The sequence below is a fragment of the Drosophila novamexicana genome, unplaced genomic scaffold, assembly GCF_003285875.2.
Source record: "Drosophila novamexicana strain 15010-1031.04,08,12 unplaced genomic scaffold, DnovRS2.1 tig00001415-arrow-arrow-pilon, whole genome shotgun sequence".
In the NCBI taxonomy this organism is placed as follows: domain Eukaryota; kingdom Metazoa; phylum Arthropoda; class Insecta; order Diptera; family Drosophilidae; genus Drosophila; species Drosophila novamexicana.
The window spans coordinates 352,726-377,680 of record NW_020824856.1 but is presented as its reverse complement, the minus strand read 5'-3'; the positions used below and the strand labels follow the sequence as shown (position 1 = coordinate 377,680).

Genomic DNA, 24,955 nt, shown 5'->3' with positions numbered 1-24,955 from the left:
TGAAATCGGGACTTAAGAATAGCATTTAAATTTGTACATATACCATATCAAATCAGCCTGAATACTCGTTAAAGCCTAATATACCCTTTGTTGCAATGAAATTTCAAATAACTCGCATTGTTAAAGACTTGAGAATATGACATTTAAAACTATGCATATACCAAAAATCTGCCTGAATGCTCGTTATTACTCCAAAAACTTGTATACCCTTTCTTTTGTGAAGAAATGTGAAAAACTTTTCGATTGTAATTAAATTTTAAGAATGGCATTTAAATCGTAGCATATATTTGTAAACTGATTATACCCCCTTGTGCTCACACACTTGCAGGGTATAACAAATAATTTCCACCCTCTCTCTCTCTCTCTCTCTCGCTGGCGCTCTCCGCAACTTTTTGGGGGCGTGCGTATTTGTTTGCTCAACAAGTTCGTTGCCCTCACCCGAAATTATATGAATACCCGTTTTATCAGGGCTTGATTAACAATATCTTTCTAATGAATTGGATGACTCAATTGATTCGTTCAAGTAATTTCTATAAATTATAAGCATTATTTTCATGCTAAAAGTTCATATGGAGCTATCTAAATTCCACAAGCGTTTTGTTTGCATTGCCCCAACTGTTTTATAACTGTTTTTTAGTTAATAGCTTTCTTCGCCCCGCTACCCTATTTAAATTTTGTGCAACTTTGGCCGAATTTTGTTCGCATTTATGCTAAATACTTCTAAATATCAAAAGTCAGCAAGCGGAAATGAACTGGTCAAAATGTTGCTTTAACTTTTTTATTTAGAGATAGCACTTTTTTTTTATCAACATTCATATTTTTCGTAGTTCTACAGAGAATAATAATATATTGAAGGTTACACCATAAAAAGCTTATCTGTCGAGACTTTACTCTCACCAGCTTACAAATTTCAGAAAATCTAGAATATTTCAGTTAATTGATGCACATATATATCTTTATAAATATGCAATAATCGACACCATTTTGTAGGCTATCTTGATAAAATATATACCATATAAGCCAGTTTTAAATATAAATAGATCTGTGCGATAATTAACTATATAGGTTCTATGTAGAAAAGTATGCACAAAAACACGTTTTAGCGAAAAATCCATTATTTAGCTTTTGGCTAGCTATATAATATATCTACATAGGAAATACTCTCTATGCACGTGTTGAATACTCTCGATTGAAATTCGTTTGGTCGAAAAACTTTTTTTTTGTTAATCATTAAAAAAAAGTTTCGTTATATGTGACATTTTTAAATATATATTTGGAATATATATAAGTATGATTTCTAGCTAAACTCGTAAAATATTTAAATATCTCATTTGATTAGGGCATTCAAAGTTCGTTGGGCTTTAAATTGTAATTTTGCCATGTCTGCCCCTTTCATGAATATGCATGCATACATATGCATTTCTATTGCGCACTTACAGGCACAAAGTATGCCCACTCACACACACACACGCACACATGGAGCGTGTGGGAATTAAAACTGAATGTAAACAATGGCTAAGTATTAGTTGTTGGTACTTAACAAAAATCCGCCAAAGCGCCTTCGCTTCAAATTCAGCGCTCTTGATGACGCAGAGAGAGAGATCAAAAGTGAGAGAGAGAGAGAGAGAGAGAGCGCGCGCGCCAAATGGCCATTCACTTGCTGTATTTACTGTTGTTGCTGCTCCACTTTCCCAAGCAAAGCTGCTGAGTACTCGCGCCTGAGAGAGCGTACCAGCAAAAGCACACAGCCATTGACAGAGAGAGAGAGAGAGCGAGAGGGCGTGCAAGAGGCAGAGTGGCAGCAGCAACAACAACAGTTATATAGCGTTTCGGCTGTGTTTAGAGTTAGTTTTTAGTTGTTATTGTTATTGTAGTTACATATTGTTGCTGCTGCTCGCTGCTGCTCACTGCTGTTGCTGCTGCTGCTGCTGCTGCTGCTGGCTGAGACTTCAGTCGCTGCCAGCTGCAGCTGTTGGTGAGTTGTCTTTGGCCGTTGTTGTCGCTTGTTGTCTTTGTTGTTGTTGCTGGAAAAGTTAAAAGAGAAAATGTGCTGGCAATTGCACAAGAACTAGCAGCAAAAGCGAAACAAATTATAAAAACCAAAAAAAGCAGAAGCGTATAGAAAGATATTTGCAACAATTGAAATTGGTTTGCCGAGATGCCGCCGCACAGATGGACAGACGAAACGCGCGACGCCTCCTGTTACTATGGCAACAATGTTGCAAGCGCTGCTGGTGGCGCCTCCAGCGATGCGGACGATGACGACACGGAGGCGGATGACGAGCGGCAGGCGTTCTGCAGCGGCGACAGGCCGCTCATCCGAGGTAGGCCAAATCCCAAATTCGAAATTCCGAAAACAAAAAAAAAAAACAATATTTATTCAAACTGAATCCACGCCGAATTCCCAGCTGCCGAGGAGCTGGGCCAGGCGGACAGCTGGCTGCAGACGCGTCACATCTTCGGCCTGATGGGCTTCCTCGGCTTTGCCGTCGTCTATGCGATGCGCGTGAATCTCTCCGTGGCCATTGTGGCCATGGTCAATCAGACGGCCATACCGCACAGCAACAGCTCCGTGTTGGCCAACGATACGTGCCCGACGCCCGCGTCGAATGGCACCTCCATGGGCACTTTCTGGCGCCGCCTGCCGCCGTCGGAGGGTGAATTTGTGTGGGATGAGGCCACCCAGGGCCTGGTGCTGGGCAGCTTCTTCTATGGCTATGTGCTCACCCAGGTGCCCGGCGGCCGCATGGCCGAGCTGCTCGGCGGTAAACGCATCTACGGCTACGGTGTCCTGATCACGGCAATTTTCACGCTACTGACGCCGCTGGCGGCGCACTGGGACCTGCCGCTGCTGGTGCTGGTGCGCATACTGGAGGGCATGGGCGAGGGTGTCACATATCCCGCAATGCATGCCATGCTGGCGCACTGGATACCGCCGCTGGAGCGCAACAAATTCGCGGCGATTGTCTATGCCGGCTCCAATATTGGCACCGTCATCTCCATGCCCCTAACTGGCTGGCTCTGCTCGCAGGACTTTCTCGGCGGCTGGCCGTCGGCCTTCTACATCTTTGGGCTGCTGGGCCTGGTCTGGTTCGCCGGCTGGATGTATCTGGTGTACGACAGGCCCAGCGATCATCCGCGCATCTCGCGCAAGGAGCGCGCCTACATTGAGCGCTCGCTGCAGGTGCAGCAGCCCCAGCTGCTGGAGGAGCAGTTGGAGCAGGAGCAAGACGACGAGGAGCAGGAACAGGTGCCGGATCTGGTGCAACTGGATGACATACCCTGGCGTTCGCTGCTCGGCAGCGTGCCCTTGTGGGCCATTCTGCTGACGCAGTGCGGCCAGAGCTGGGCCTTCTACACGCAGCTAACGGAGCTGCCCACCTATATGAGCAACATCCTGCACTTTGACATCCAATCGAATGCGCTGCTCAATGCGGTGCCGTTCCTAACCTCCTGGTTCATGGGCATCGCCTGCTCCGCGTTGGCGGATTGGATGCTCGCCCGGCGCTACATAACGCTGCTCAACTCCTACAAGCTGTGGAACACGATTGCCTCGGTGGTGCCCTCGCTGGGCCTGATTGGCATCATTTACGTGGGCTGCGACTGGGTCTGGGTCACATTCATGCTCGCCGGCGTCGGCTCCTTTGGCGGTGCCGTCTACGCCGGCAACCAGATGAATCACATTGCGCTCAGTCCACGCTATGCGGGCACCATGTACGGCATTACCAACTCGGCGGCGAATATATGCGGCTTCCTGGCGCCCTATGTCATTGGGCTGATCATCAATCATCGCGAGACCCTGACCCAGTGGCACATTGTCTTCTGGCTGGCGGCGGGCCTCAATATCGCTGGCAATTTTATCTATCTAATCTTTGCCAGCGCCGATGAGCAACGCTGGTCCCTGCAGCCTCCGGCGGCGATCAGGGCCTCCGGCTCCGCGGCGGGTCGAACGTTGCGCATCTAGCGGCTGCTCCAGGTACCTACCACAAGCCCAGACTTAAAACGTTATATCCATTTAGAGCATAAGCATGTGTGATAATTCCGAGCGGAATGTTTTCTTTAGTTCCCAAGACGATGACGACGAAGACGATGACGACAATGACGCAGTATTCCTTGTGAGTGAATCTAACCCTCGAACAAAACACACGCTTTCCCGATTATAGTTCAGTAATCCTCCAGCGGCTTCCAGTGGAACCAATGTGAAGCTTAAGAAACACTTCTCATTAACCTGACCATGACTTCCAGTAACCTTCCAGTAGCTGTTATTTGTGAAAGCTGCGTCTTTATGTTCACTTCCAGCAGCACTTCTTGCTCTTCCAACAGCTTCCAGTCACTTTCCAGTAGCTTTTAGATGCAAAAGCTTCTGATTTATGTTCACTTCCAGCAGCACTTCCATTCAACAGCAACATCCATTCACTTTCCAGTAGCTCTTAGTTGCGAAAGCTTCTTTATATCTTTTCCAGCAGCACTTCTTGCTCTTCCAACAGCTTCCAAAACTTTCAGTGACATTCCAGCAGCACTTATTTTATTCCAACAGTTTCCAGTGTTTTTATTAAGCTCACTCGGCCAGTCTAGAAGAAAGTGCTTCCAATGCTCTTCCAGCAGTATTTATTGACCTTTCAGCTGCTTCCAGCGATTCTTCACGTGTTGAGACAAAACATTTGGTGGCTTTTCAGGCGCTTCCAGTGACTATTAGCATCCAATAGATATATGTTTAGATTAGACAGACTGCTTCCAGCGGCTTCCAATGATCTTTTGCTGACTTTCCAATGGCTATTAGTGTGGTTTCTTTCACTGTACCAATTGTTAGGCGGAACAGTAACCGTTATCGCTTTTTACAACGGACTGTGTTTTGCTAGATGTTTTTATAACAGTATACTATATATGCAAATACATATATATATTCGTTACACGACTTATGTAATCCCTATACGATATACATATATATATATACAAACTAGGCTCTACGATTGGCCTATATAGCTTTAGTGGGGCGCCAGTGCGGTGGCCCAACGAAATTTTACGAAATATATACCATATACAAGTTATAAATTATATATATATATATATATATTATATATATATAAATATATAAATATATATATATGCCTTTTATATAAGCTATATATATGTGTGTAAATAGCATCGAATGGCATCTGAATGCCACTTGAATATAAACTATGCAAAATATAAAATCGCACAAACATATCGTAAATGTTGAAAATGTAACTTGAAATTGTTATTTTGACTTGAAACAGATTCTCTTAGCACTAATTAGGACTTAAAAGTGATTAACGGGATGTTCACTAAACGATCTGGCAACACCTGCGCATTAAGTTGGCTGCGCCTAATCGTGTACTATTCTGTTCAGGCGCAGCCAACTTAACAGGCTCGAGGAAACGAATCCTGTTCATTTGATGACCTTTGGTTAAAAAACTCAATAATTTCTTGTCATGATATCATGCATTTCACGACGCAAACATTGAGTTGACTAACAATTAGTCGTAGCTGTTTTAAAGTTAGTTATTTTAGTCAAACGCATTCGTCATGTGGTTGGAAAAATTCATTTTCGGTACCGATTGTTCCTATTGAAGTCATGTAATTAGTTTTGGGCTTGCAGATATGCGAGGAGAGTACAAGATATATCTAAAATACAAAAATTGTTTAAGCAAAAGTTAAGTTAAGTTTTCCTTTTTTCAAGAAGAACTATATGTTCAAGTAAACTGATGTTGATGCGATTTTGGACTAGATACTATGAAAAACAATAGAACTTTAGATCAGCCCGATTCGACTGCAACACAAATGCGGTTCTATGGAAGGAAAGCCTTAATACTAAGTCAATCTATCATATCGCAGACATAAGTATCAGACTTCATTATAGACAACAATGGCACAAGCTTTGGCTTTAGCAGTAAAAGACAAGACTTGGATGACTAAGAAACAGTTCCTAAAACCCAATAACGGGGCTAATTGCTCCGCTAACCTTGAAAGCAACTTTGAAACGAGAAAGTAAAAAGTTATTCGGCACGCCGAAGTCCTAATACCCTTGTAGATATATGCCTTGCGGCTTTGCAGATATGTGAGAAAAGTAAAGATGAGTTTAATGTTGCCATTAGGAAATTTATTTCGATTCTTCCTATAGAGAACTATATAATATAGTAATGTGATCTTGTTTAGATTTGACTAATAAATAAGCAGCTTAGTTTAAATAGTAAATGCGAAGTTTGATCAAGATATCTTGATAAGTTAAAGTATGTGATAAAGTTGTCCGTACGAGAACCTACTGCTCGACCGATCCTTCCTATGTCAGCTATATGATATAGTGGTCCGTTCCGGGTCCAAAATATGAATTGCCTGTAACAGAAAGCTAGACCTAGGCAAAGTTTCAAGAGAGAGAAGAAGACAGAGAAGTTTGCCTACAAAAAGACGGACTGATCGAAATGATATATCAACTCGGCTTTTGATGCTGATTTAGAATATATATGCACTTTATGGGTTCGAAGATATCTGCTGCTATGCGTTACATATATCATGACAAAACTAAAATACCCTCTACAAGGGTACTACAAATACCCTCTCAGCATAGTCAAAAGACTCTCTCTATAAAACAATTCGAATAAATAGTTTAGTTTTGTTACATTTTCGTTTATTTTACTTTATTAAGAATAATTAATGCCGCTTGATTAGTTTTTTGTTTCTTTTTGTCGGATGCTACCGATAACTGGTTACTGGGTAAGGGTTTTGTAGGGGGTACAGGAGACTCGGTTGGCGTTTCAGTTTGTTGTTCTTTTCTCTTTTGATATGGCATTCATAAATATATATATATATATTACAATACAAATACAAATACAATTAGTTATATATGTCTGTACTATCGCGCTATAACAAAAATACAAAAAAAAAAAAAAAACAAAAATAATCACACGAGAAAAAACAACAACAATGGAGAAAAAAATTAGACGCCCTTCATTTGATGATGCAGTATTATACGATATATAAATATAAATATATATATATGTATATATATAATTTGTATATATATAAAAATAGACTTATGCAAAGCATGATCATAACCGTGATCGTGAGCATGATCCAGCGTGTGCTGTGGAGATGATGGCCAAGACCTTGAGCTTGATCGTGATCACGCATCCAATACCATGATCCTGAGCAAGAGCCTGATCGTGTTCACGATCAAGATCTCGAGAACCCGATCATGATCATCAACACGACATTGAGCGTGATCATGACCCCGATTTGGACTATGATCAAAACCTTGTGATCGTGTGCATGACCAAGATCTCGATCGTGACCGCAACCTCTTTGCTGGCGATCACGACCAAGAGCCCGATCACGATCACGACCGTGACCTAGCGATCGCGATCGCGATCACGACTACCAAACGCTGCACTTGTTCGCCGGATTCATGGTGGTGCCCACGGCACAGCTGTAGGCATGCGCAAAGTCTCGCGAGTTGGAGAGCGGCCCCAGGACGCGTACAAAGCCCGGCGAATGCACCGAGGATCGGATCTTGGTTAGCGCATCCTCCGGCCGCATGCTGCCGCACCAGATTTGCGCATAGTTGAGAAAAAATAGCTGATCGTGCGTCATATTCAGCGCCGGCAGCAGCAGCTCGCGTCCATGCAGCTTCTCCCACTTCTTGTAGGCCTGCAAATAAGCCCGGACAGGAGCTCAGTTAAGGATGCGAGATTAGAGAGTAGGTGACTGCTGCTCACCCGGAACGATTGCTTGAGGCCGCCATTGTCGGCTATGTTCTCGCCCTGGGTCATGCGGCCGTCCATGTACATGTTCACCTCGTTGATCTTGTAGCGCGAATACTGATCGATGACGCATTGGGTGCGCTCCCGGAATGCCTCGATTGTGGCATTATTCCACCACTGCATCATGTTGCCCTCCTTGTCGAACTGCCGCCCCTTGTCATCAAAGCCGTGGGTGATCTCGTGCCCGATCACCACGCCGATGCCGCCATAGTTGAGCGATTTGGGAAAATGTTGACTGTAGAACAAGGGCTGCAAAATGCCCGCGGGGAACACTGAAAGAGCGACAAATTTAAGTCGAATGGATCTTCGATGGCAGATGACGCGCACCTATATCATTCTTGTTGGGATTGTAGAAGGCATTGACCACCGCCGGCTCTGTGGTCCATTTCTCTTTGTCCACCGGCTGGCGCAACAGATTCAGCAGCTTCTCCGACTCCCATTGCAAAATGCTCAGCACATTGTCAATAAAATTATCCGGCACGATCGTTAGCTAAGGACAACAAAGGCAACAAACGATGATCAGGAAGTCGCGGCAATTTTTGTATTATTTCTTACATTCACATACTCCTGCTCCAGTTCGGTGACATTGGTGAGAATCTCCGGATAGCCGATGCGTTCGTTCATCGAGTCCGCCTTCTCTTTGGCGACGGCGCGCGTCTCGTCGTCCATCCAATGATTCTCGGCGAGCAGCTCATTGAATGCCGCCCTTATGTTGTGTATCATCTCCAGGGCGACCTCTTTGCTATCCTGATTGAAGTTGTCCCGTATGAAGAGTGCGCCAACGGCGACGCCCAGCTTCTTATTGGTCCACTCGACGCACTGGGACCAGCGAGTACGCTCCGACTGTATGCCCATCAGAATCTTACGGAACTCGACACGCTCCCGCTGATACTCGTCGATCATGTGCGTCATCAGCGACATGACCAGACGCCAGAGCATATAATTGTGCACCACCCGGCGATCCGTTTGCTTCAGTATGCGACCCATTTCGGTCAGATAGGTCAGGCCGTAGGTGACCAGCGGCTCATCCGGCTGCAGCTGTATGTCCGCGCCCAAGGCCGTCTGCAGATAGACGCTCCAGTCGAGCTCCGGCACCAGCTGCTGCAGCTCCGGCAGCAACAGCTTGCGGTAGACGGCGCTCGTATCGTGGCGATCCGCCTCCGCCAGCGAGACATTCACCAGCTGCGTCTCGAACTGCACCACCTGCTGCAGCTCGGCCGCGGCTGTGGCCGGATTGGCGCCCAGCAGCAGCGAGATCTGGGTCATGTACTTGTGATAAGCCTGGCGATCGTTGACGCTGCTCGGCTTCAGGTAATAGTCGCGCGACGGCAGCGCGTACTGCAGCTGATCCATCTGTATGATGTTCACCGAGCTGTTCTTGTCATCCGCGCCCACGTACAGCTCGATCAGCACCGACTCGCTGTAGTTGAGCCGCAGCCTGCCCATCAGCTGCTCCACGGACAGCTCGGCGGGCGGCTGCCAATTGGACTCGATCACCGGCCAGCCGCCCAGCGAGCGGAGCACCTGCTTCAGGCGACCAGCGCCGATCTTGCGTATCTGGGCTGCAATTAAACGGGCAGCATTAGTCAAAGGAAAGCCACAAAGCGAGCGAGATACCCTTGAGTTAGCCTGGAGCTAACTCTTAGCATTAGCTCCTACTTCAATTCGGGCTCCAAAACGGAGCACAAGCCGAAGGTCAAGCCGAATTAGCTAATTAGTTCAGTCGCGCCTAACTTCGAATCGAAAAAGTTTTGTTTAAAACAAATTGAAAGCTTTGAAAATTATTTAAATAGGTTTTCTAACAGGCAGACGGAAGGAATATATTCTGGATCAAAGAGACCAGCTCGGAAACTTGAAAAGCCAGCGACTGGTAAGTAGAAATATATGTTCTCCCATAATAAATATATACAAAACAAGTGTGTTCAATATATTCATCTCTTTTTATAATATATCAAAATATATCAATTTTCAGAATTGTGTTTTTAAGCATAGCTCGAGGATTACAATAGCCAGTTAAAAGAAACTTGATTCGTGGGTTCTCGATTATTAAGAATGTTTACCTTTTTGGATGTCTCTACCTCTTCCTCTACCTCTTCCTCTAGCACCGTAAGATATCTCATTTTTAAGGTAAGGATCTTGTGCTTCGGTATATACACACTTTCATATGCCAAGCTTACGACCTGAAATTTTCATCATGATCGGACTATAAGCACCGAAGGTCTTAAAGAATGCATAGAGACGGACAACTAGACGGACATTGGCAATTACTTGGAGAACCATAGTCTCTGTTTATAGATGTGAAAAAGCAGGCTCAGTAGTCGAGCCTTAAGCCTGGGCATTGCATCGTATCGAGAATCGAACCAGCGACTATTTACATTGACCTTGACTTTATAAGCCTCAAACATAGCCCATAAATTCTGTTCCCACTTTTCTCAGGCTCCACATATTAAAACTCATTCTCATCCAAACTTAAAGGGCTCATATAACATGTGCATGTGTGTATATACCAGATATTAAGCCAGATTTAAGATTCTTAAATATTAAAGGCAGCTCTGAAAGGCATCAAGAGAGTCCTCCACTTAAACTATACAAGTTGTTTCTAGCTCTAAATCTTTCCTGATAGATAAGCCTGAGCAGAATTTCGTTATTTATCGATTTGTGCAAAACCTGGAGGGTTATCGATAATTTGAATAATCATGATCGACAATTGATATCGAGATAACAAAGTAAGCTGTCGTCAGCTTTGAATAAACTTGATGTTGAAGTCTAGCTTCTGAGATGGAAGCATTGATACAGTCGAATGGACGCTGTTTCGCCTTTTGCTTTACAGGGTATATTTCGACTACTCACGTATGTCCATGCAGCTCTTGTAGAAGGTCTTCGCCTTGACGGTAGCCGCATTGTCGCGTTCATCGATCGGTTCCTCGAGGACGCCACGTAACACCAGCTGCTGTTGATCGGAGAGCACCTGTTTGGAGGTTTTCCCATCGGGAATTAGCTAGAGATGCAGTCGAAGCCGAGGGCCACTTACCTCGAAGGTGCTGATCGAGCTGCGATCCTCGGGTATGGGATGCAATTTATTCCATGTGCCGCACGCATATTGAAAGAAATCATCGCACGGATCCGCAGTTAAGTCCATGGCGGACAGCAATGAAGCAGCTGCAAAAGCATTCAAAACAATTCATAAATCAAGCGTAAACCCAACCAAGTCCACAACAATGGGAACATGTTCAGCTGCGCGGCTTTTATTGGAATTCCTCGCCATAATTCATATTCGTTTCGATCATAAAAGTCAAATAATTCATTGAAAGCGCAACTCTTTATCTAACCCTATCAAACGCCCACCAGCCCATCTTTCCCATGCCCTGTACCTGCGCATAGGAGATGGGCTTAAAGGGCATATCGATTGCGCAGAAATGTGTGCAACAGCCGGACGATTATTAGTCCATAATCTTCATATTTATTCTTCTTTTTTTTATATATTTATTAATTGCAACTAGTTAAATGTTACTTGATAAAGGTCTCGGGGTACAGGGTATTACTCAGTTGGTCAAGCTCAGCTTTCGCAATCTAATTTGTAGGTTTGGCTAAAGTTTGCCCTTTGCCTTGGTTTTTTTCATTGTGGCGTCCGAAAAACTTTGTCAGCCTTTCGCGCAGAAATTAAACCATAATTGGGGTTGTCTTAGATAATTTAAGGTTGAGTACTTGAGGATTTCTATAGTCTGGTTATTCAAAAGATTTAAAACAAAGCGACAAGCCATAAATCAACTGAATAATAATAGAGCAAGAATATGCTTGCGCGGGCCAATTTCTTTTATTCCCATTTTCAACTGGATTTTGCGAAAAGTGTGAAACACTTTTCACATATAGTTTAATTAAAATCTTTTCTCGTCTTAGCTAGCCCTTGCAGTTGATTCCCAATCAGTCAATCAGGCGTGCAGTGAGTCAACCGCTTAATCAATCATTCAGTCAAAGAGTCAGTCAATCAGTGCGCCAGGTAGTCAAATAATTATTCAATTAGACAGCCAATCAGTCAGTCAGTTAGCCAGCCAGTTAGTGAGTCAATCATTCATTCAGTCAGTCTAATAGTCACTTATTAAGTCATATAATCAATCATGCATTCAGCCAGTATATAAGCCAATCAGTCAATCAATCAGCCAGTCAGTCATACAGTCAGTCCGTATATAAACCAATCAGTCAGCCAGTTAGTATGGGAAAAGCCGTCATTCAGTAAGTTAGACAGGCAGTCAGTCGGTCTGTCAGTCCATCAATCAGTCAGGCGGTTCATCCATCAATTAAGCAGTGCATCTGTCAATCAATCAGTCCGACAGTCAGTCACTCAATCAGCAAGTCAGGCAGTAAATAAATCAATCGGTAAGTCAATCAATCAATCAGTCGGTCACTCAATCAGTGAGTTAGTCAATCAGTCAGCCAAAATACAAACTAATCAGTCAGTCGCTCAGTTGACAGTCAGTCAATCAGTCAATAAATCGATCGGTCTGTCAATCAGTCAGCCGGAATATAGTCTAATCAGTAAGTCAATCAATCAATTGTCAATCAGTCAATCAATAGGTCAGTCAGTCAATCAGTCAACCAGAATAAAGGCTAATCAGTCAGTCAATCAGTCAGTCAGTTTTACACACAAAAGATTAAGCTCGCAGCTCATGTGTGTGCCTGATCCTGTTGCTGTTGCTGCTTCGGGCTCCTCCCCCTCGTTTAAGTACGCCCCTGCTCAATGTACGTGGGATTCCCATAAAAGCTACGCATATAATTAATGTACATCTCTCCTGGGGTACAGTAGGCGGGGGCAATTGGGCAACTGGTTCGTTTTGGTGGCATAAAAGAGCGAGGCACGAACGAAAAGATAGCCTGCTTTTGGGCGACTTACAGAGTGAGTGGGGCTGGGGCAGGGGCAGGGAGAGGGGGTGGCAACTGGTGGCATTAACAATTCTAAGGCGACTATTATGCATTTGTTATGCATGCATGCGATGTGGCATGCGGCAAGCGGCAAGCGGCAAGTGGCAAGTGGCGCCACACAGAGCACCAAATGTCACATTCCCAGCAATGGCCCATAAAAAGGTCGTTAAACGTTGTCTTCGCCAACGACAACATCGTTCGACTTGCCATGTTGCGAATGCATTTGGACATAAAACCACTCTGGCCACAACTGGCCCCAAATTGACGGTAATCAAATGCAAAGCCACAATAAAAATTGCCAATTAATAATTGAAAAGCCGAACGTCGAGTGGGCGGTCGCCTGTTGCCGGCCCCCGTTCTAATCATCTTCATCATCATCATCATCATCAACATGATTGAAATCCTTGAAAGAAGTAGCACTTACCTGTTCGCACGCATTCCTGTGTCAGGCAGACGTCGTCCTGGCTCCTGCGTCCGGATCCCTCCAAGCCGTTCAAGCTGCCATCGCCTGCAATTAGAGAACTTCGCAGCTGAGTTTGCATTTTTGCTAGGCACACACACACAGCCACACACACACACAGACCTGGCTCGATTTAAAAACCACTCAGGTAAATTAAATTTGTATTTTGTTTTCATTAAAAAAGAATTTGCACAAGCAAATTGAGGCATTTTGCGCCAAACGCACGACTAGCAAATACCCTGTTTTAAATTTGGTATTCTCTTGAAAGTCAGATACAAATATTCCATTGATCAGTTCTGTGTTGGAAAAGTCTTTAAAATAAGAAAGAAGCAGAGGCAAGTTAGTTAGTTCCGCGCGATGCTTCCCAAAGCTTCCTTTGAGGAACTTATAAGAGGCTAGTTATTATTATCCTGCAATTGATTATTCCCAGCTATAGAGCTATATCTTATTTAGAAGGAACCAGAAGCAGAAAGTTAGATGTTTTTTTTCTGTTCCCGATGAGTTCGCATATTAAATGTATTTCCTTCTTAAGTGGACTATGCTGACCTAGTTGTTTTTCCTGATCCTGATGGATGTGCAAATAAATACTCGATTGGCTCGCTTTGCCTTAGCTTTATGGTTAGCTCCGTCTTAAAGCCCACTTTGGAGCTGAATACAATTATATGCCAGCCAACACCCATCCTCATTTGGTTTGGTTTTATTTTATACCCTGAACCCATTCAAAATGGGTAAAAAGGCTATATTGTATTTGTGCAAAATGCAAATCTATGTAACAGGCAGAAGGAAGCATCTCCGACCCCATAAAGTATATATATTCTTGAACAGCATCAATAGACGAGTCGATCTAGCCATGACCGTCTGTCTGTCCGTCCGTCCGTCCGTCTGTCGGTGTGTATGAACGCAAGGATCTCAGTGCCTGCGCAGATCGAGTTTGTTTCCGATAATCGATAACTTACTATCGATAAAAATCGATATCGATATCCTGTTTTTTGGGCAAGTTTTGTAAATAATAAGAGCTAGAGCCACCAGACTTGACATATAGCTTCTAAAATAGAATATATATATGCATTTGATGTTGCAAGAAGAGGGTTCAGGGTATCCGCTAGTCGGGAGCTCTCGACTAGAACCTCTTACTTGTTTTTTTTAAAGTAAACACAACGTGTTGTGGCTGGGTCAGCTCGTGGTCGATGGCTCATCGATTGACGCCCGGATACACAGGCACACGACACATGTTGCATGTGTCCTTTTAATAGCTGGGCGAGTACCAAGCACCCCCCCCCCCCCCCCCCCGCAGGACGGCTCTTGCCCCCCAGGTCTACTTCCAGAAACTGCTCATTTATGCAGGTTCTAGCTTCTGGATTATTCCTTTGGCTTCCTTCAGCCAACGGATTGAGACTAAAGTGTTGCACTCAGACGAGGCCAACTTTTCATAATTGAATGGGACGCGAAAGACCGCCTGCCCATCCGCCGGTGCCTCGTGGAAGCGCTAATGAATTATGATTTGTTCAAGTTAATTGAGAGCTTTAGTTGGAAAGGAATCATCGCAAGGCAAGGCGAGAGAGAGAGAGAGAGAGAGCTAAGTGAAAGACAGACCTTGAAAATAATTCAGATATACTATATAAAAACTTGGCAGGATTATTATTTAATCACTTTCCAACAGACTAGAAATAATGAAAGAAGAAAAAGCCCTTTGAAGTAGTTGCTAATTTAACAAAATGCAAGGCTAAGTAAGTTGAGAAAAGTTTCATTTATTATTAACTGAAAGGGAAGCCTTAAGGATTGGATAGGAACGCCTTTTAAAGCCAACGAAAAGATGTAAAGATCGGAACTGGCACAAATCTCAACTAAGGGAAGGTCCTTTCGAACGATATAGACAAGAGTGGAATCGACAAGATATATATATCAATATAAACACAAAGCCCACCCTCGAAGAGGAATCTCTTATTCTAAAGGAATGAAAAGGAATAAAATACTAAAATATCAAGAGTAAAGATTGGGCAAGGTTTCCAAATGGAAACAACGACTGAAAGGAACCTTAGCACATTGTAATTCCTAATGTTATGTATATGGAAGTAAGAGTTATGGAAATATATCTTAGGATCAAGCCAAGATTTGATACCCTTGTAGACACTTGTCTTGGGCTATCGGAAGCGCCTTAATGGCATGAAAGCATCCAAGATTTAAAGTGCAACTCTTGGGAATTCAGGCTTTCAACTAACCCTTTGACCTTCAATATGCGTTTGCCCTTTAAAAACTCATTTTGTTTGGAGCAAGTTCAGAGTTACGAGTGCATTTGAAAACACAAAGACTTGCATAAATAAGAGGTCCTGTGCCAATAGCTGCTCCGACTAAGGTCCAAGCTGATGGAATCACAATGAAATGCCATGGAAATGACAGGAGGCTGGAGAACAAAGACTGAAGTGCATTGAAAATGTAAGAAAACTGAACTGAAGATACTCTGATAATCATTTTGTCATACAAACAACTCTTACCAAATGGACAACAAGAGGGATCCCATTGATTTCCTTGTCATATCATGCAATAGGTTGTCCTATTCACATAGTTCAATACAATTCCTTTGCACAATAAATATTGTGCTTAAAGTAAGTGACTGTTTACGACTTGAAAAGCCTTTCATATGTATATAAGTACACATAAATATATATATATAGCGATCTAGTAAAAGGACAACAAGAGGGATCCCATTGAATTCCTTGTCATATCATGCAATAGGTTGTCCTATTCACATAGTTCAATACAATTCCTTTGCACAATAAATATTGTGCTTAAAGTAAGTGACTGTTTACGACTTGAAAAGCCTTTCATATGTATATAAGTACACATAAATATATATATATAGCGATCTAGTAAAAGGACAACAAGAGGGATCCCATTGAATTCCTTGGCATATCATGCAATAGGTTGACTTATTCACATAGTTCAATACAATTCCTTTGCACAGTAAATATTGTGCTTAAAGCCGACTGATTACGACTTGAAAAGCCTTTCATATTTTTATATAGCTATATATTGAAAATAAGCCCATAATAATCAATTACAGCGGCCAACAACATGAAGAACATGCCGCAACCCATTTAAGAGGAAGCCCGATTGAAGGCCAAAGCTTGCCGCATGGCCTAACTCCATCAAGTATTTATAGATGTGTGGTTTATTTTTAAAAGTGTTGTAAAATAATACACAGAAAAAACCAGGGGGGGAGCAGGTGTGCGTGTAGGCTTTGATGATAGCCGGGGCTGGGCTAGGGCGAGGACAAAAAAATCGAAAAAAGATGAATGAATTTTTGTTGTAGCGTTCGGTTATTTTGGCGCTAAATATTAAACGCACGTTTTACAACACACACGCACACACACTCATAATCATGCTATGATTTGTGCCTGTGTGTGTGTGTGTATGTGTGCGGGTGGGCGTGTCATTCAATTAAGGCGCACAGGCAGGACACCCGCAGGATAACCGCAAATCGATTCAAGCAACAAATTCATAGGCGAATTGATTGGTTTTCCAAAATGGAAATACATTGGCCGAGTGTTGGTTAATGCTGCAGATAAGAAAAAAAAAATAATAATAATAATAAATGCCCCCAAGCTCGGCTAGAGTGGGCGTGGTGGGCGCTATTGGGGTTAAGTGTGTGTGAATGAATGCTGGGCACTTGAGCTGTTCGTTGGGTTTGAGTTTGGGTTTGGGTTTGGGTTTGAGCTGTGCCCCGCGGCGGCACGGAGAGAGAGCGGGGGGGTTGGTTATTTTTAAGAGGAAAATGTGCGAGCCACAAAAGGCAGCCAGGAAGCAGTTGCTGTCATTGTTGTTGGCCGTTGTTTGACATATTTTGTAATTGAATTTCCAAACGCGCGCGGAAATGAAAGGCGCCTACAGCACCAGAAGGGAGAGTGGTGCGGTGAAGCGGGTCGGAGGGGGCGGGGGATGGGGTAGTTAGCTGGCGGCAGCCACAGATTCAATCCACAATCCAATGCTGCCACCAAGTGGCAGCCTGTTGCTCTGCCAGCCGCCTGTTGCTGCTGCCTCTGCCGCGTCCTGTTGAAAGGAAATTAAGATTTTCATACCCTAACAATGGGCAACATCGATTTGTTGCGGCATTTGCCGCCAGCCTATATGCTCCGACGAGGCCATGTAGTCTGTTAAGTTATTTTCAGATCGCATGCGCTTCTCTTTTCTTTCTTGACAGATTTACAGCGAACTTGACTGAAATATTTTCATATTTTGGAACGCGGAATTGAAACATTTAATACCAAAGCAGCACCAGAAATCATATGCTCAAATTCTTATGTATTTTTTGTAGCTTTAATAGCTGAAAGCTAAATGTGCTTTGATTTTGTACCGAATTGCCCTAAGCTTTGCCTGCTTTTTAACATTTATTGGAACGCGGAATTGAAACACAACATCACAGCAATACCCATCATTGTATGCTCTATTTTTTATTACTACATGGACTTTTTACTATATTCGAATATGCTTTCTCATTTAACCGAATTTACCTAAAATTAGCTTAATTATTAACACATATCGGAACGCGGAATTGAAACATTTAATATCGCAGCAATACGCAAAATCGCATGCTTTAATTTCTATGTATTTTGTATAGATCGAATAGCTCAAAGCTAAATATGCTTGCCTTTTACCAAACTTCCCTAAGCTTTGCTTACTTCTCAACATTTTTGGAACGCGGAATTGGAACACTTTATACCACAGAATACTGCTAATATTCCTTTGATTTGGTATATAGAAGCAATCCAATGCATATTGTTTTATATAAAAAACAGGTTGAGTTTGAAGCGTTTTTTTTAGCGGTTTTTTCCCGCTAAAAATTTGTTCGACATGTATTTGAACCCAAAACTTCGGCCACAAAGTCTTTAGATTCCACTAACTAGGCGTGGATTTTCGGAAAAGTGTGAAATGTGTCGGAATTGAATTTGAGCCGAGCGGCTGGTTGTCAAAAACAAGTTCACAAACTCATTTCCGCGAGTTTTCCACGCTTTCGGGTGGAATAAACCCAATGTTCGTGCAATTACATAGGTTAGGTCTGTCTGGAAACAACTCTAGCATGTATATAGGATTATTTCATCTGCAGTTGAATGTTTCTACTTATTATATTCAAGTTTTGGATAATTCAGTGCCCAGCACAATCCACAATGCTCTTTCGGACCAATTGGGTGGATTTGCCGAAATGTGTGAAATGACCTGCAATTGATTGTTCATTGTTTTTTAGGCTAAGCTCACCTGCATCCTGTAGGTCGTTGCGCTGATGGCGCTGGCAACGCTGATGCACGCTGGCAAAGTAGATGGCGAGGGCGCCAATTGCGGCGCCCAGCACGGTGAAGGCAATGGCCAGCACCAGGAGACGGCGTCGCTGTTGCGCCTCCTTCAGCAGCAGCCAGTCGCTGGCAACAGACGGCGAAGGCGCCGCCGCAGCCGGGCCGGGCACGTTCCGCTGCAGAGCGCTGCCCACGGCGCCGCTGCCATCCGGGCTAAGGAATACAACAGTTGGCAGCTTATTTTGCGGCGGCTGCTGCTGCTGCTGCAACTGTTGCTGCTGCTGCTGCTGCTGCTGCTGGCCCAGGAGCGGGGAGACGGCGGTGGCGTTTAGCTCGTTGGCCTGCATGTAGCCATTGTTGAGGTTCGCCGTTGTTGACATTGGCTGCGGCTGCGACGGCGACGGCAGCTTGTCGTTTGCTGGCTTTGTGGGCGCTGTGCCGCCGCTGGGCGTGGCCAACATATCGCTGGCCAGGCGCTGGCCCTTATCTCAATCCCTAGCGCTGCGCTACCTTATCGACTGACAGCGGGCCTTTTGAGCAATCAACCGTGCTGCTCGATTTGATGGGCGACTTCACGCACCTGTCCACGGCTGTCCGCGCTGCGGCTTTGCCCCTTCAAGTTCGCACGGTTCACAGTTGGCGCTGCGTCGTCTTCGTCGTCGGCACTGCAAAAGAGACGGCATGCGAATTGGTCACAAGAAACTCTCACATGGTGCCAAGGCACGAGGCACTGCGGAAAAACCATTGGCCATATATTTTAGTCACTGTTTCGGCTAAAAACTTAGTTCACATGTTAATAGATAACATTAAAATATGGTCAACATTTTTATATGGTTAACATTTTGATGTAGTTTACATTTTAAGATGGTTAACATTTTCATGTAGTTTACATTTTAAGATGGTTAACATTTTGATGTAGTTAACACTTTAAGATGGTTAACATTTTGATGTAGTTAACATATTAATAAAGTCAACATTTCAATATGGTTAACATTTCAATATGATTAACATTTTGATGTAGTTAACATTTTAAGATGGTTAACATTTTGATGTCGTGAATATGTTAAAATAGTTAACATTTTTACACAACCATCATTTAAATATGGTTAACATTTCCAATATAGTTAACATTGTAATATAGTTAACATTTTGATGTAGTTAACATATTAATATTGTCAACATACTGATAAAGTTAACATATTAATGCAGTTAACATTTCCAATATAGTCAACATTTTTACATGGTTAACATTATAATGTAGTTAACATGTAAAGATAGTTAACATTTTAGTATAGTTAACATTTTAACATAGTTAACATTTTGTTATTGCCTGGCGCCCGAGCAGGGACATTCGATATTTTCCATTGTTCAATTGTGCTTGCCCTGACTTGATTTTAAGTTAATAATTTATTTGCTTGACATTAGCTTAGCCTTTCAATTAGACAAGGTTCTTGGCTGGTTGCACGCAGGACTTTTAAATATTTAATCATTTTAACGACAGCTGCGATTTTAAGTTTTACTCTCTTTCAAACATGTCATTTCCCAACTGCGAATAATTAACTCCAAAAATAGTTCAAGGCAGCTCTCCAATGTCTGCTTAACTGTGCAGACTATAAAGGTTTCTGCTAAATTGCCAATAATATCGATTTACAGAAAGATAATGCATAATTATAATATGTATAAAGATTATATATTTAACTAAATAATTTACTACTCGTTAAATTCTTTGAATAATTTCCACTTTCATTCTGTTCCTCTTCTTCTAAATATCAATTGAGGACTAAAAGGAATATCTTTCAGCTTGAGGCTCGCAACAAAACCAATTCAAATTTAAGAATAATTTGGTTTTTCCCCAGCTGATTATTTACTTAACTCACAAATGGAACGCGGAAACGAAACACTTAATATAACACTTATTTACATAGGGTACAGTCTGATGAAGCTAACTAAACGAACCAACTGGCGTTGTACAACACTGTTAATTGTAACAAATTGTGTAATCATATTCTAATTGTGCACACGTGCTATATGAAATGTCTGTACAAATAACTGTAATTGTCAATTATCCGAGTGCAACCGACCCAACCAAATGGGTAATACGAGACGACCGCAAAGTATGATCACCTTGTGCCCAACTATACGTAAGCCCAGTTAAATATTTAATCACACTAAAATGCGTTCTTCCTTTTTTAATATAAAACTAAATATCTAATAAGTATATGGCGAAGTTCGTTTAGGTTAGTTTAAGTTGAGCTCTGCTTTTTTGTTTTTCCTCGAAGCTGGAGATTTCTGTTCCACATAATTCCCTAGGCAGTCCAAATTTATGCTGTTCTTTCTTAACGCTTTGTTATGATCTTAAGTCGAAACTAACAAGAAAAGGAAGGCAGCGAGAAACTTAAAATTAGATCAAATGAAATTTAGGAATTCCGAAAATTATTAAAAAAAATCATAAAACTCCTTAATATAAAGCTGGAATAAATGTTTTCACAATTTATGTAAGAATTTTGGATTTTTTGAAACAATCCAGATTTTGTCAAAAAAGTAACTCGGAACAGAGCATGGCGTGTGTGTGTGTCTTTTTTTTTTCTAGTTCTTGCTGATATTAATTGACATAGACTACGCGTCGTATGAGTAATATTTACTATATATTATTTATAAAAAAAATAAAAAAATAACTTTGCAGCCAGGCCGCGGCTCGCGAGCTTTACGAGCATCATATGTAAATGAAACTTGATATGTTTAGACGGGAGGGATTAGATCATGACCAAACATTAAAAAAAAAACAAACAAAAAAAAAAGTGGGCAAAGATATCTTGTTGAAGATTTGGCAATAAATATAGTAGAAAAAAGATTGCATTAATCTAAATGAATAGTTGAATTTAAATGGGCGTTAATTTAATATTAGATTAGATCATGACTTAAGACTAACTAAAACAAGCAACAAATTAGCACTATTCGAAAGTGATCGACTGCGAGACACACTCAATGCGTTCTTGATTAACTTCGGTGCTTAGAGTCCGATCTGTAAGTGTGTAAATGCCGAAGCACAATAGTTGGTTACTTTTTCAGCCCATTTTTGCTGGAATGCCTCAAGTTATCCGGAAAGTAAACTATTTTTAAGCTTTATAGACTATGCGAGAATCTATCTGCCAAATTTGGTGTCTATAGCTCTTAAAGTTCTCGAGTTATGCTAAAAAAACTCTTGGTACTGGTACCTAATATGGAGCACAGATAAATTGATAAGCTTCAAGTAGATTATACGAGAATCTGTATCAAATTTGAAGAGCCAGCTGCGCGTTTATGCATACACACAGGAAATAGTTCGGAGTCCTGATCTGAAATCGATATGCATTATAGTCTGAGAAATGCTGTTTCTTGCACCAAAATTTTGGATATTTTGGCTTTATATAGATCAACTTTGTTTTGCCGCACGTGAACGGGAATCTTACAGGGTTGCCAGATGCAGCCAGAAATGTCACAAGACGATCTTGAGAGCACACGCTGTGCTCCTTGCGCACACACACACACACACACACGCACACATGTATATTTTGATAGGCCCGGTAAACAGCTGTCTGTCCCGACTGTCGGCCAGCCGTGCCGCGATCAGGGCCAACATGTTTGGTGGTGGGTCAGCAAACGCAGCAGCCGCCGCGTAGAACGCAGAGAACGCGCGATGCAAAAAGCAGCTCAACTTTGATTAGCTATAGTATTCAATTTTAATTAAGATACAGCGGCTGATTTTGCAAAAAAACAAAAAAACGATAAAAAAAAAGCTGAAACTAGTTCTGCGAGAACGGTTCACGAAATAAACGTGGGCCGCACCTGCGCAGCCAGGGCAGGGCGATCGGAGGCTTCGCAGCTGGGAATAGCTGGAGGCCGGCTCATCTCGTGATTATCTTCGGCTAAACGCTCGGATTATGCAAAAAAAAAATAAAATTAATTATATATGACACACGCACACACGCACAGTTTTGGAGGGCAGCGCCAGTTGGCAACACAACAAAAAAAAAAAAATAAAATTCGTTACAAAAAATATTTGAAAAAAATATATGTGAAATACTAATTAATTTGCATTTCGCATTGTATAACAAGTTGGGCATATTATTTGTTGTTGCTGTACGTTAATTTAAATTTTATTGCTCTTGCTTTAAACTAACTAGCGGTTCTTTTATTTGTTAGCTGCTTCCATCAATTGTAAACTATACTTTTAAATTAATGGCATTTGTTTTTGCATTACTTTTTGTTGTTGCCAGCCAATTTGTTGTTGTTGTTGTTGCGTGCGTTGCCAGACAGTTTTTATGGCTCGGTTCTGTTTTGAACAACAGTTACATTTAGTTGCGCGCCGTTGTTGCTGTTGCCGTTGTTTTACTATTATTTCAGTTTGCCTTCTTTCTGTGTGTGTTGCTTTATCGCGCCGCCAAACCGCGCGAGGCGACCTCTCGTTACGTACTGAACGCTGCGAGCTGTCCTTAGCTTTTAAGCAGGCGGCCAGCGGCAGCGACGCCAGCGCACACGCTTGGCCGCGCGCTAACGGCAAAAAACACACACACACACACATACACACAACAGCAACAAAAGTAAAGACAAACAAGCCAACGTTTTAACAGCGCCGGCCGCATAAAAAGCTCTCTTTCGCTTCACACAGTTCTGCCTTCTGCGTTGTAAGGAAGTGCAGGCAAACAAGCATACACGCACGCACACGCACACACACACATATATATATATATGTAGCTCGCTCGCTTTGACAGGTGTCAAAACTATTTCGGCACGTCTCACACACTCACACACACACACGCAGACAATCGGCGCCTCTGGCAGCCTGCCTGACGCTACTCGCATGGAAAAAAAAAAATAACGGAATGCGCCATTTGCAGCGATTTGCCATTCCATCATTCGTCATTGGCATTATCGCTGCGTGATCTTCGGCTGATTGTCATTTGTTAACAATTTTCGTGTTGTCCATTGGCCAAAACAAAAGAGAGAGAGAGAGAGAAAAAATTAATTACCGCCCGCTGGCGATAAACGGGCGCAACAACAATCAAAAAAAGAATACACATGTATTTCGGATTCAGATTAATCATACTCGAAAATTAATATTAGTAAATACTTGAGACGTTGCGGTCATTGATTTGATATGTTCTTTTTTTTTCATTTGTCTGCTTGATTGATTTGCTTTTTTGTTTTATATTTTTAATTTGGCTATTGGATTTTGATCCCAACAAATTAATTTTAAATACAATCTAAAAACGCCTTAGGAAATTCCAAATTAACGATATTCTTACTGGTTTGATTTTGTGAAGGTTATCGATAGCTGCCAATCGATTACTGATTGTAATTCATATAAAGCCTGGTGTGAAGTGTTGCCAGCTGTCGCTTAGAGAAAGTTGCCGAATCGTTTGATAAAACTAGCTTTAAATAGCTAAGTGAGCAGATTGACATTAGGCGGGTTAGCTAGTACAAGCCAATAAAAAGCCAAATTAATTCAAATGTTTAGCTGCTTTCGACTGATGTGCCTGTAAACGGCCGAATTTAGCTAGAAAACAGCTGAACCTCAGTTAATATGGTTGAATTTGAGTATTTAACAACACAGCTCGGGTCTGTACTCTTGACTTTACGTTTTCAAACCCTTTTTTAAATCGCTATTAGCCAAATTAACAGCTATTTGAAGTAAAATTGTTTGCAGGCTTTTAATCGCAAACTATGTTTAACTATTTAAGTATGTCTCAAATTATTAAGACCCGTGTGTGTGTGTGTTTTATTTTGTTTATCTACGACAGCTGCGATAACGGCTTTTAATAACATTTCTGCCGCTAATTCCATAAATAAAACTGTCATTTATCGATCAGTTTGGTCATCGACGCATTTGCGCGCGCTTTAAGCTCCCGGCCGCATAACGGCATTCGAAAGCTGGCGGCCAACAACAGGTGGCGTGCCAAGACGACGTAAATTTGGCCAGCTCTTGCGTGCGACAGCGCGACAAATAATAAACTATGAAAATTCCCTCACTTTTGTGTGTGTGTTGTGAGCGAGGCGAAGTGGCGTCTGTTTTTATTTATTTAATGAATATTGTTGTTGCTTTTAATGTGTGGCAGGCGGGCATTACCTTGTGATTAGTTTTTGGCGCAATCAACAGCTGGCACGTGCGGCGGCGCATTTTCCGGCGCCATATGCGAGGCCCAGGACACGCAGCACAGGCCCGAGCGCAAGGACAACGCTGGGCAGGCAAATGTTTTGGGCTAAATTATGTGAATGCTTGACAGCATGCAATTAAATCCATTAATGCACGTTGCTTGATACAATTTATTATTATTTTTTGTTATATTAAAATGTTTGTTTATAAATTAGTTTTAGTTTAAGTTTTAGTGTTTTTTTTTTGGTTGGTTTTGTGGCTTTTGCTGAGCGTGTCCGTCACTTTGGCAGGGCGAAGCGCGACTAAAATAACATATTTTCGTGCATGCAACAAAAGCCAAGTTAATCTGACAAAATGCCAGGCGTTAAGCCAACGTCGCCAG

General features: G+C 42.4%; 2 protein-coding genes across 3 annotated transcripts; one reads left to right on the top strand and one right to left on the bottom strand.

Moving 5' to 3' along the window:
• Positions 1 to 1,959: 1,959 nt before the first annotated feature.
• Positions 1,960 to 5,224, top strand: LOC115767610 (putative inorganic phosphate cotransporter). The gene is made up of 2 exons (XM_030711908.1): positions 1,960 to 2,324; positions 2,409 to 5,224. The coding sequence occupies exons 1-2, from the start codon at positions 2,159 to 2,161 to the stop codon at positions 3,962 to 3,964; spliced, it is 1,722 nt and encodes a 573-aa protein (XP_030567768.1). The 5' UTR covers positions 1,960 to 2,158; the 3' UTR covers positions 3,965 to 5,224.
• Positions 5,225 to 6,908: 1,684 nt separating this feature from the next.
• LOC115767607 (neprilysin-1) lies at positions 6,909 to 24,695 on the bottom strand. Of its 2 annotated transcripts, none has more exons than XM_030711905.1 (9): positions 24,547 to 24,695; positions 18,406 to 19,105; positions 13,120 to 13,203; positions 10,810 to 10,937; positions 10,629 to 10,746; positions 8,334 to 9,340; positions 8,106 to 8,268; positions 7,734 to 8,050; positions 6,909 to 7,665 (listed from the first exon to the last, which is right to left on the bottom strand). In XM_030711905.1, exons 2-9 carry the CDS (start codon positions 18,899 to 18,901, stop codon positions 7,393 to 7,395), a joined length of 2,586 nt encoding a protein of 861 aa, XP_030567765.1. In that variant the 5' UTR covers positions 18,902 to 19,105; positions 24,547 to 24,695; the 3' UTR covers positions 6,909 to 7,392. The 2 variants fall into 2 exon arrangements, with proteins under 2 accessions (XP_030567765.1, XP_030567764.1); XM_030711904.1 differs by lacking the exon at positions 24,547 to 24,695 and adding an exon at positions 22,681 to 22,895.
• Between the last annotated feature and the right edge of the window lie 260 nt (positions 24,696 to 24,955).

Bases quoted from the DNA above. Each gene is read 5' to 3' on its own strand.
- LOC115767610 (XM_030711908.1), top strand. From the start codon at position 2,159: ATGCCGCCGCACAGATGGACAGACGAAACGCGCGACGCCTCCTGTTAC. The intron at 2,325-2,408 runs GTAGGCCAAATC...CCGAATTCCCAG, and splicing joins CGACAGGCCGCTCATCCGAG to CTGCCGAGGAGCTGGGCCAG.
- LOC115767607 (XM_030711905.1), bottom strand. From the start codon at position 18,901: ATGTTGGCCACGCCCAGCGGCGGCACAGCGCCCACAAAGCCAGCAAAC. The intron at 8,269-8,333 runs GTAAGAAATAAT...TGTTGTCCTTAG, and splicing joins TGGAGCAGGAGTATGTGAAT to CTAACGATCGTGCCGGATAA. The intron at 8,051-8,105 runs GTGCGCGTCATC...TCGCTCTTTCAG, and splicing joins TCCCAACAAGAATGATATAG to TGTTCCCCGCGGGCATTTTG.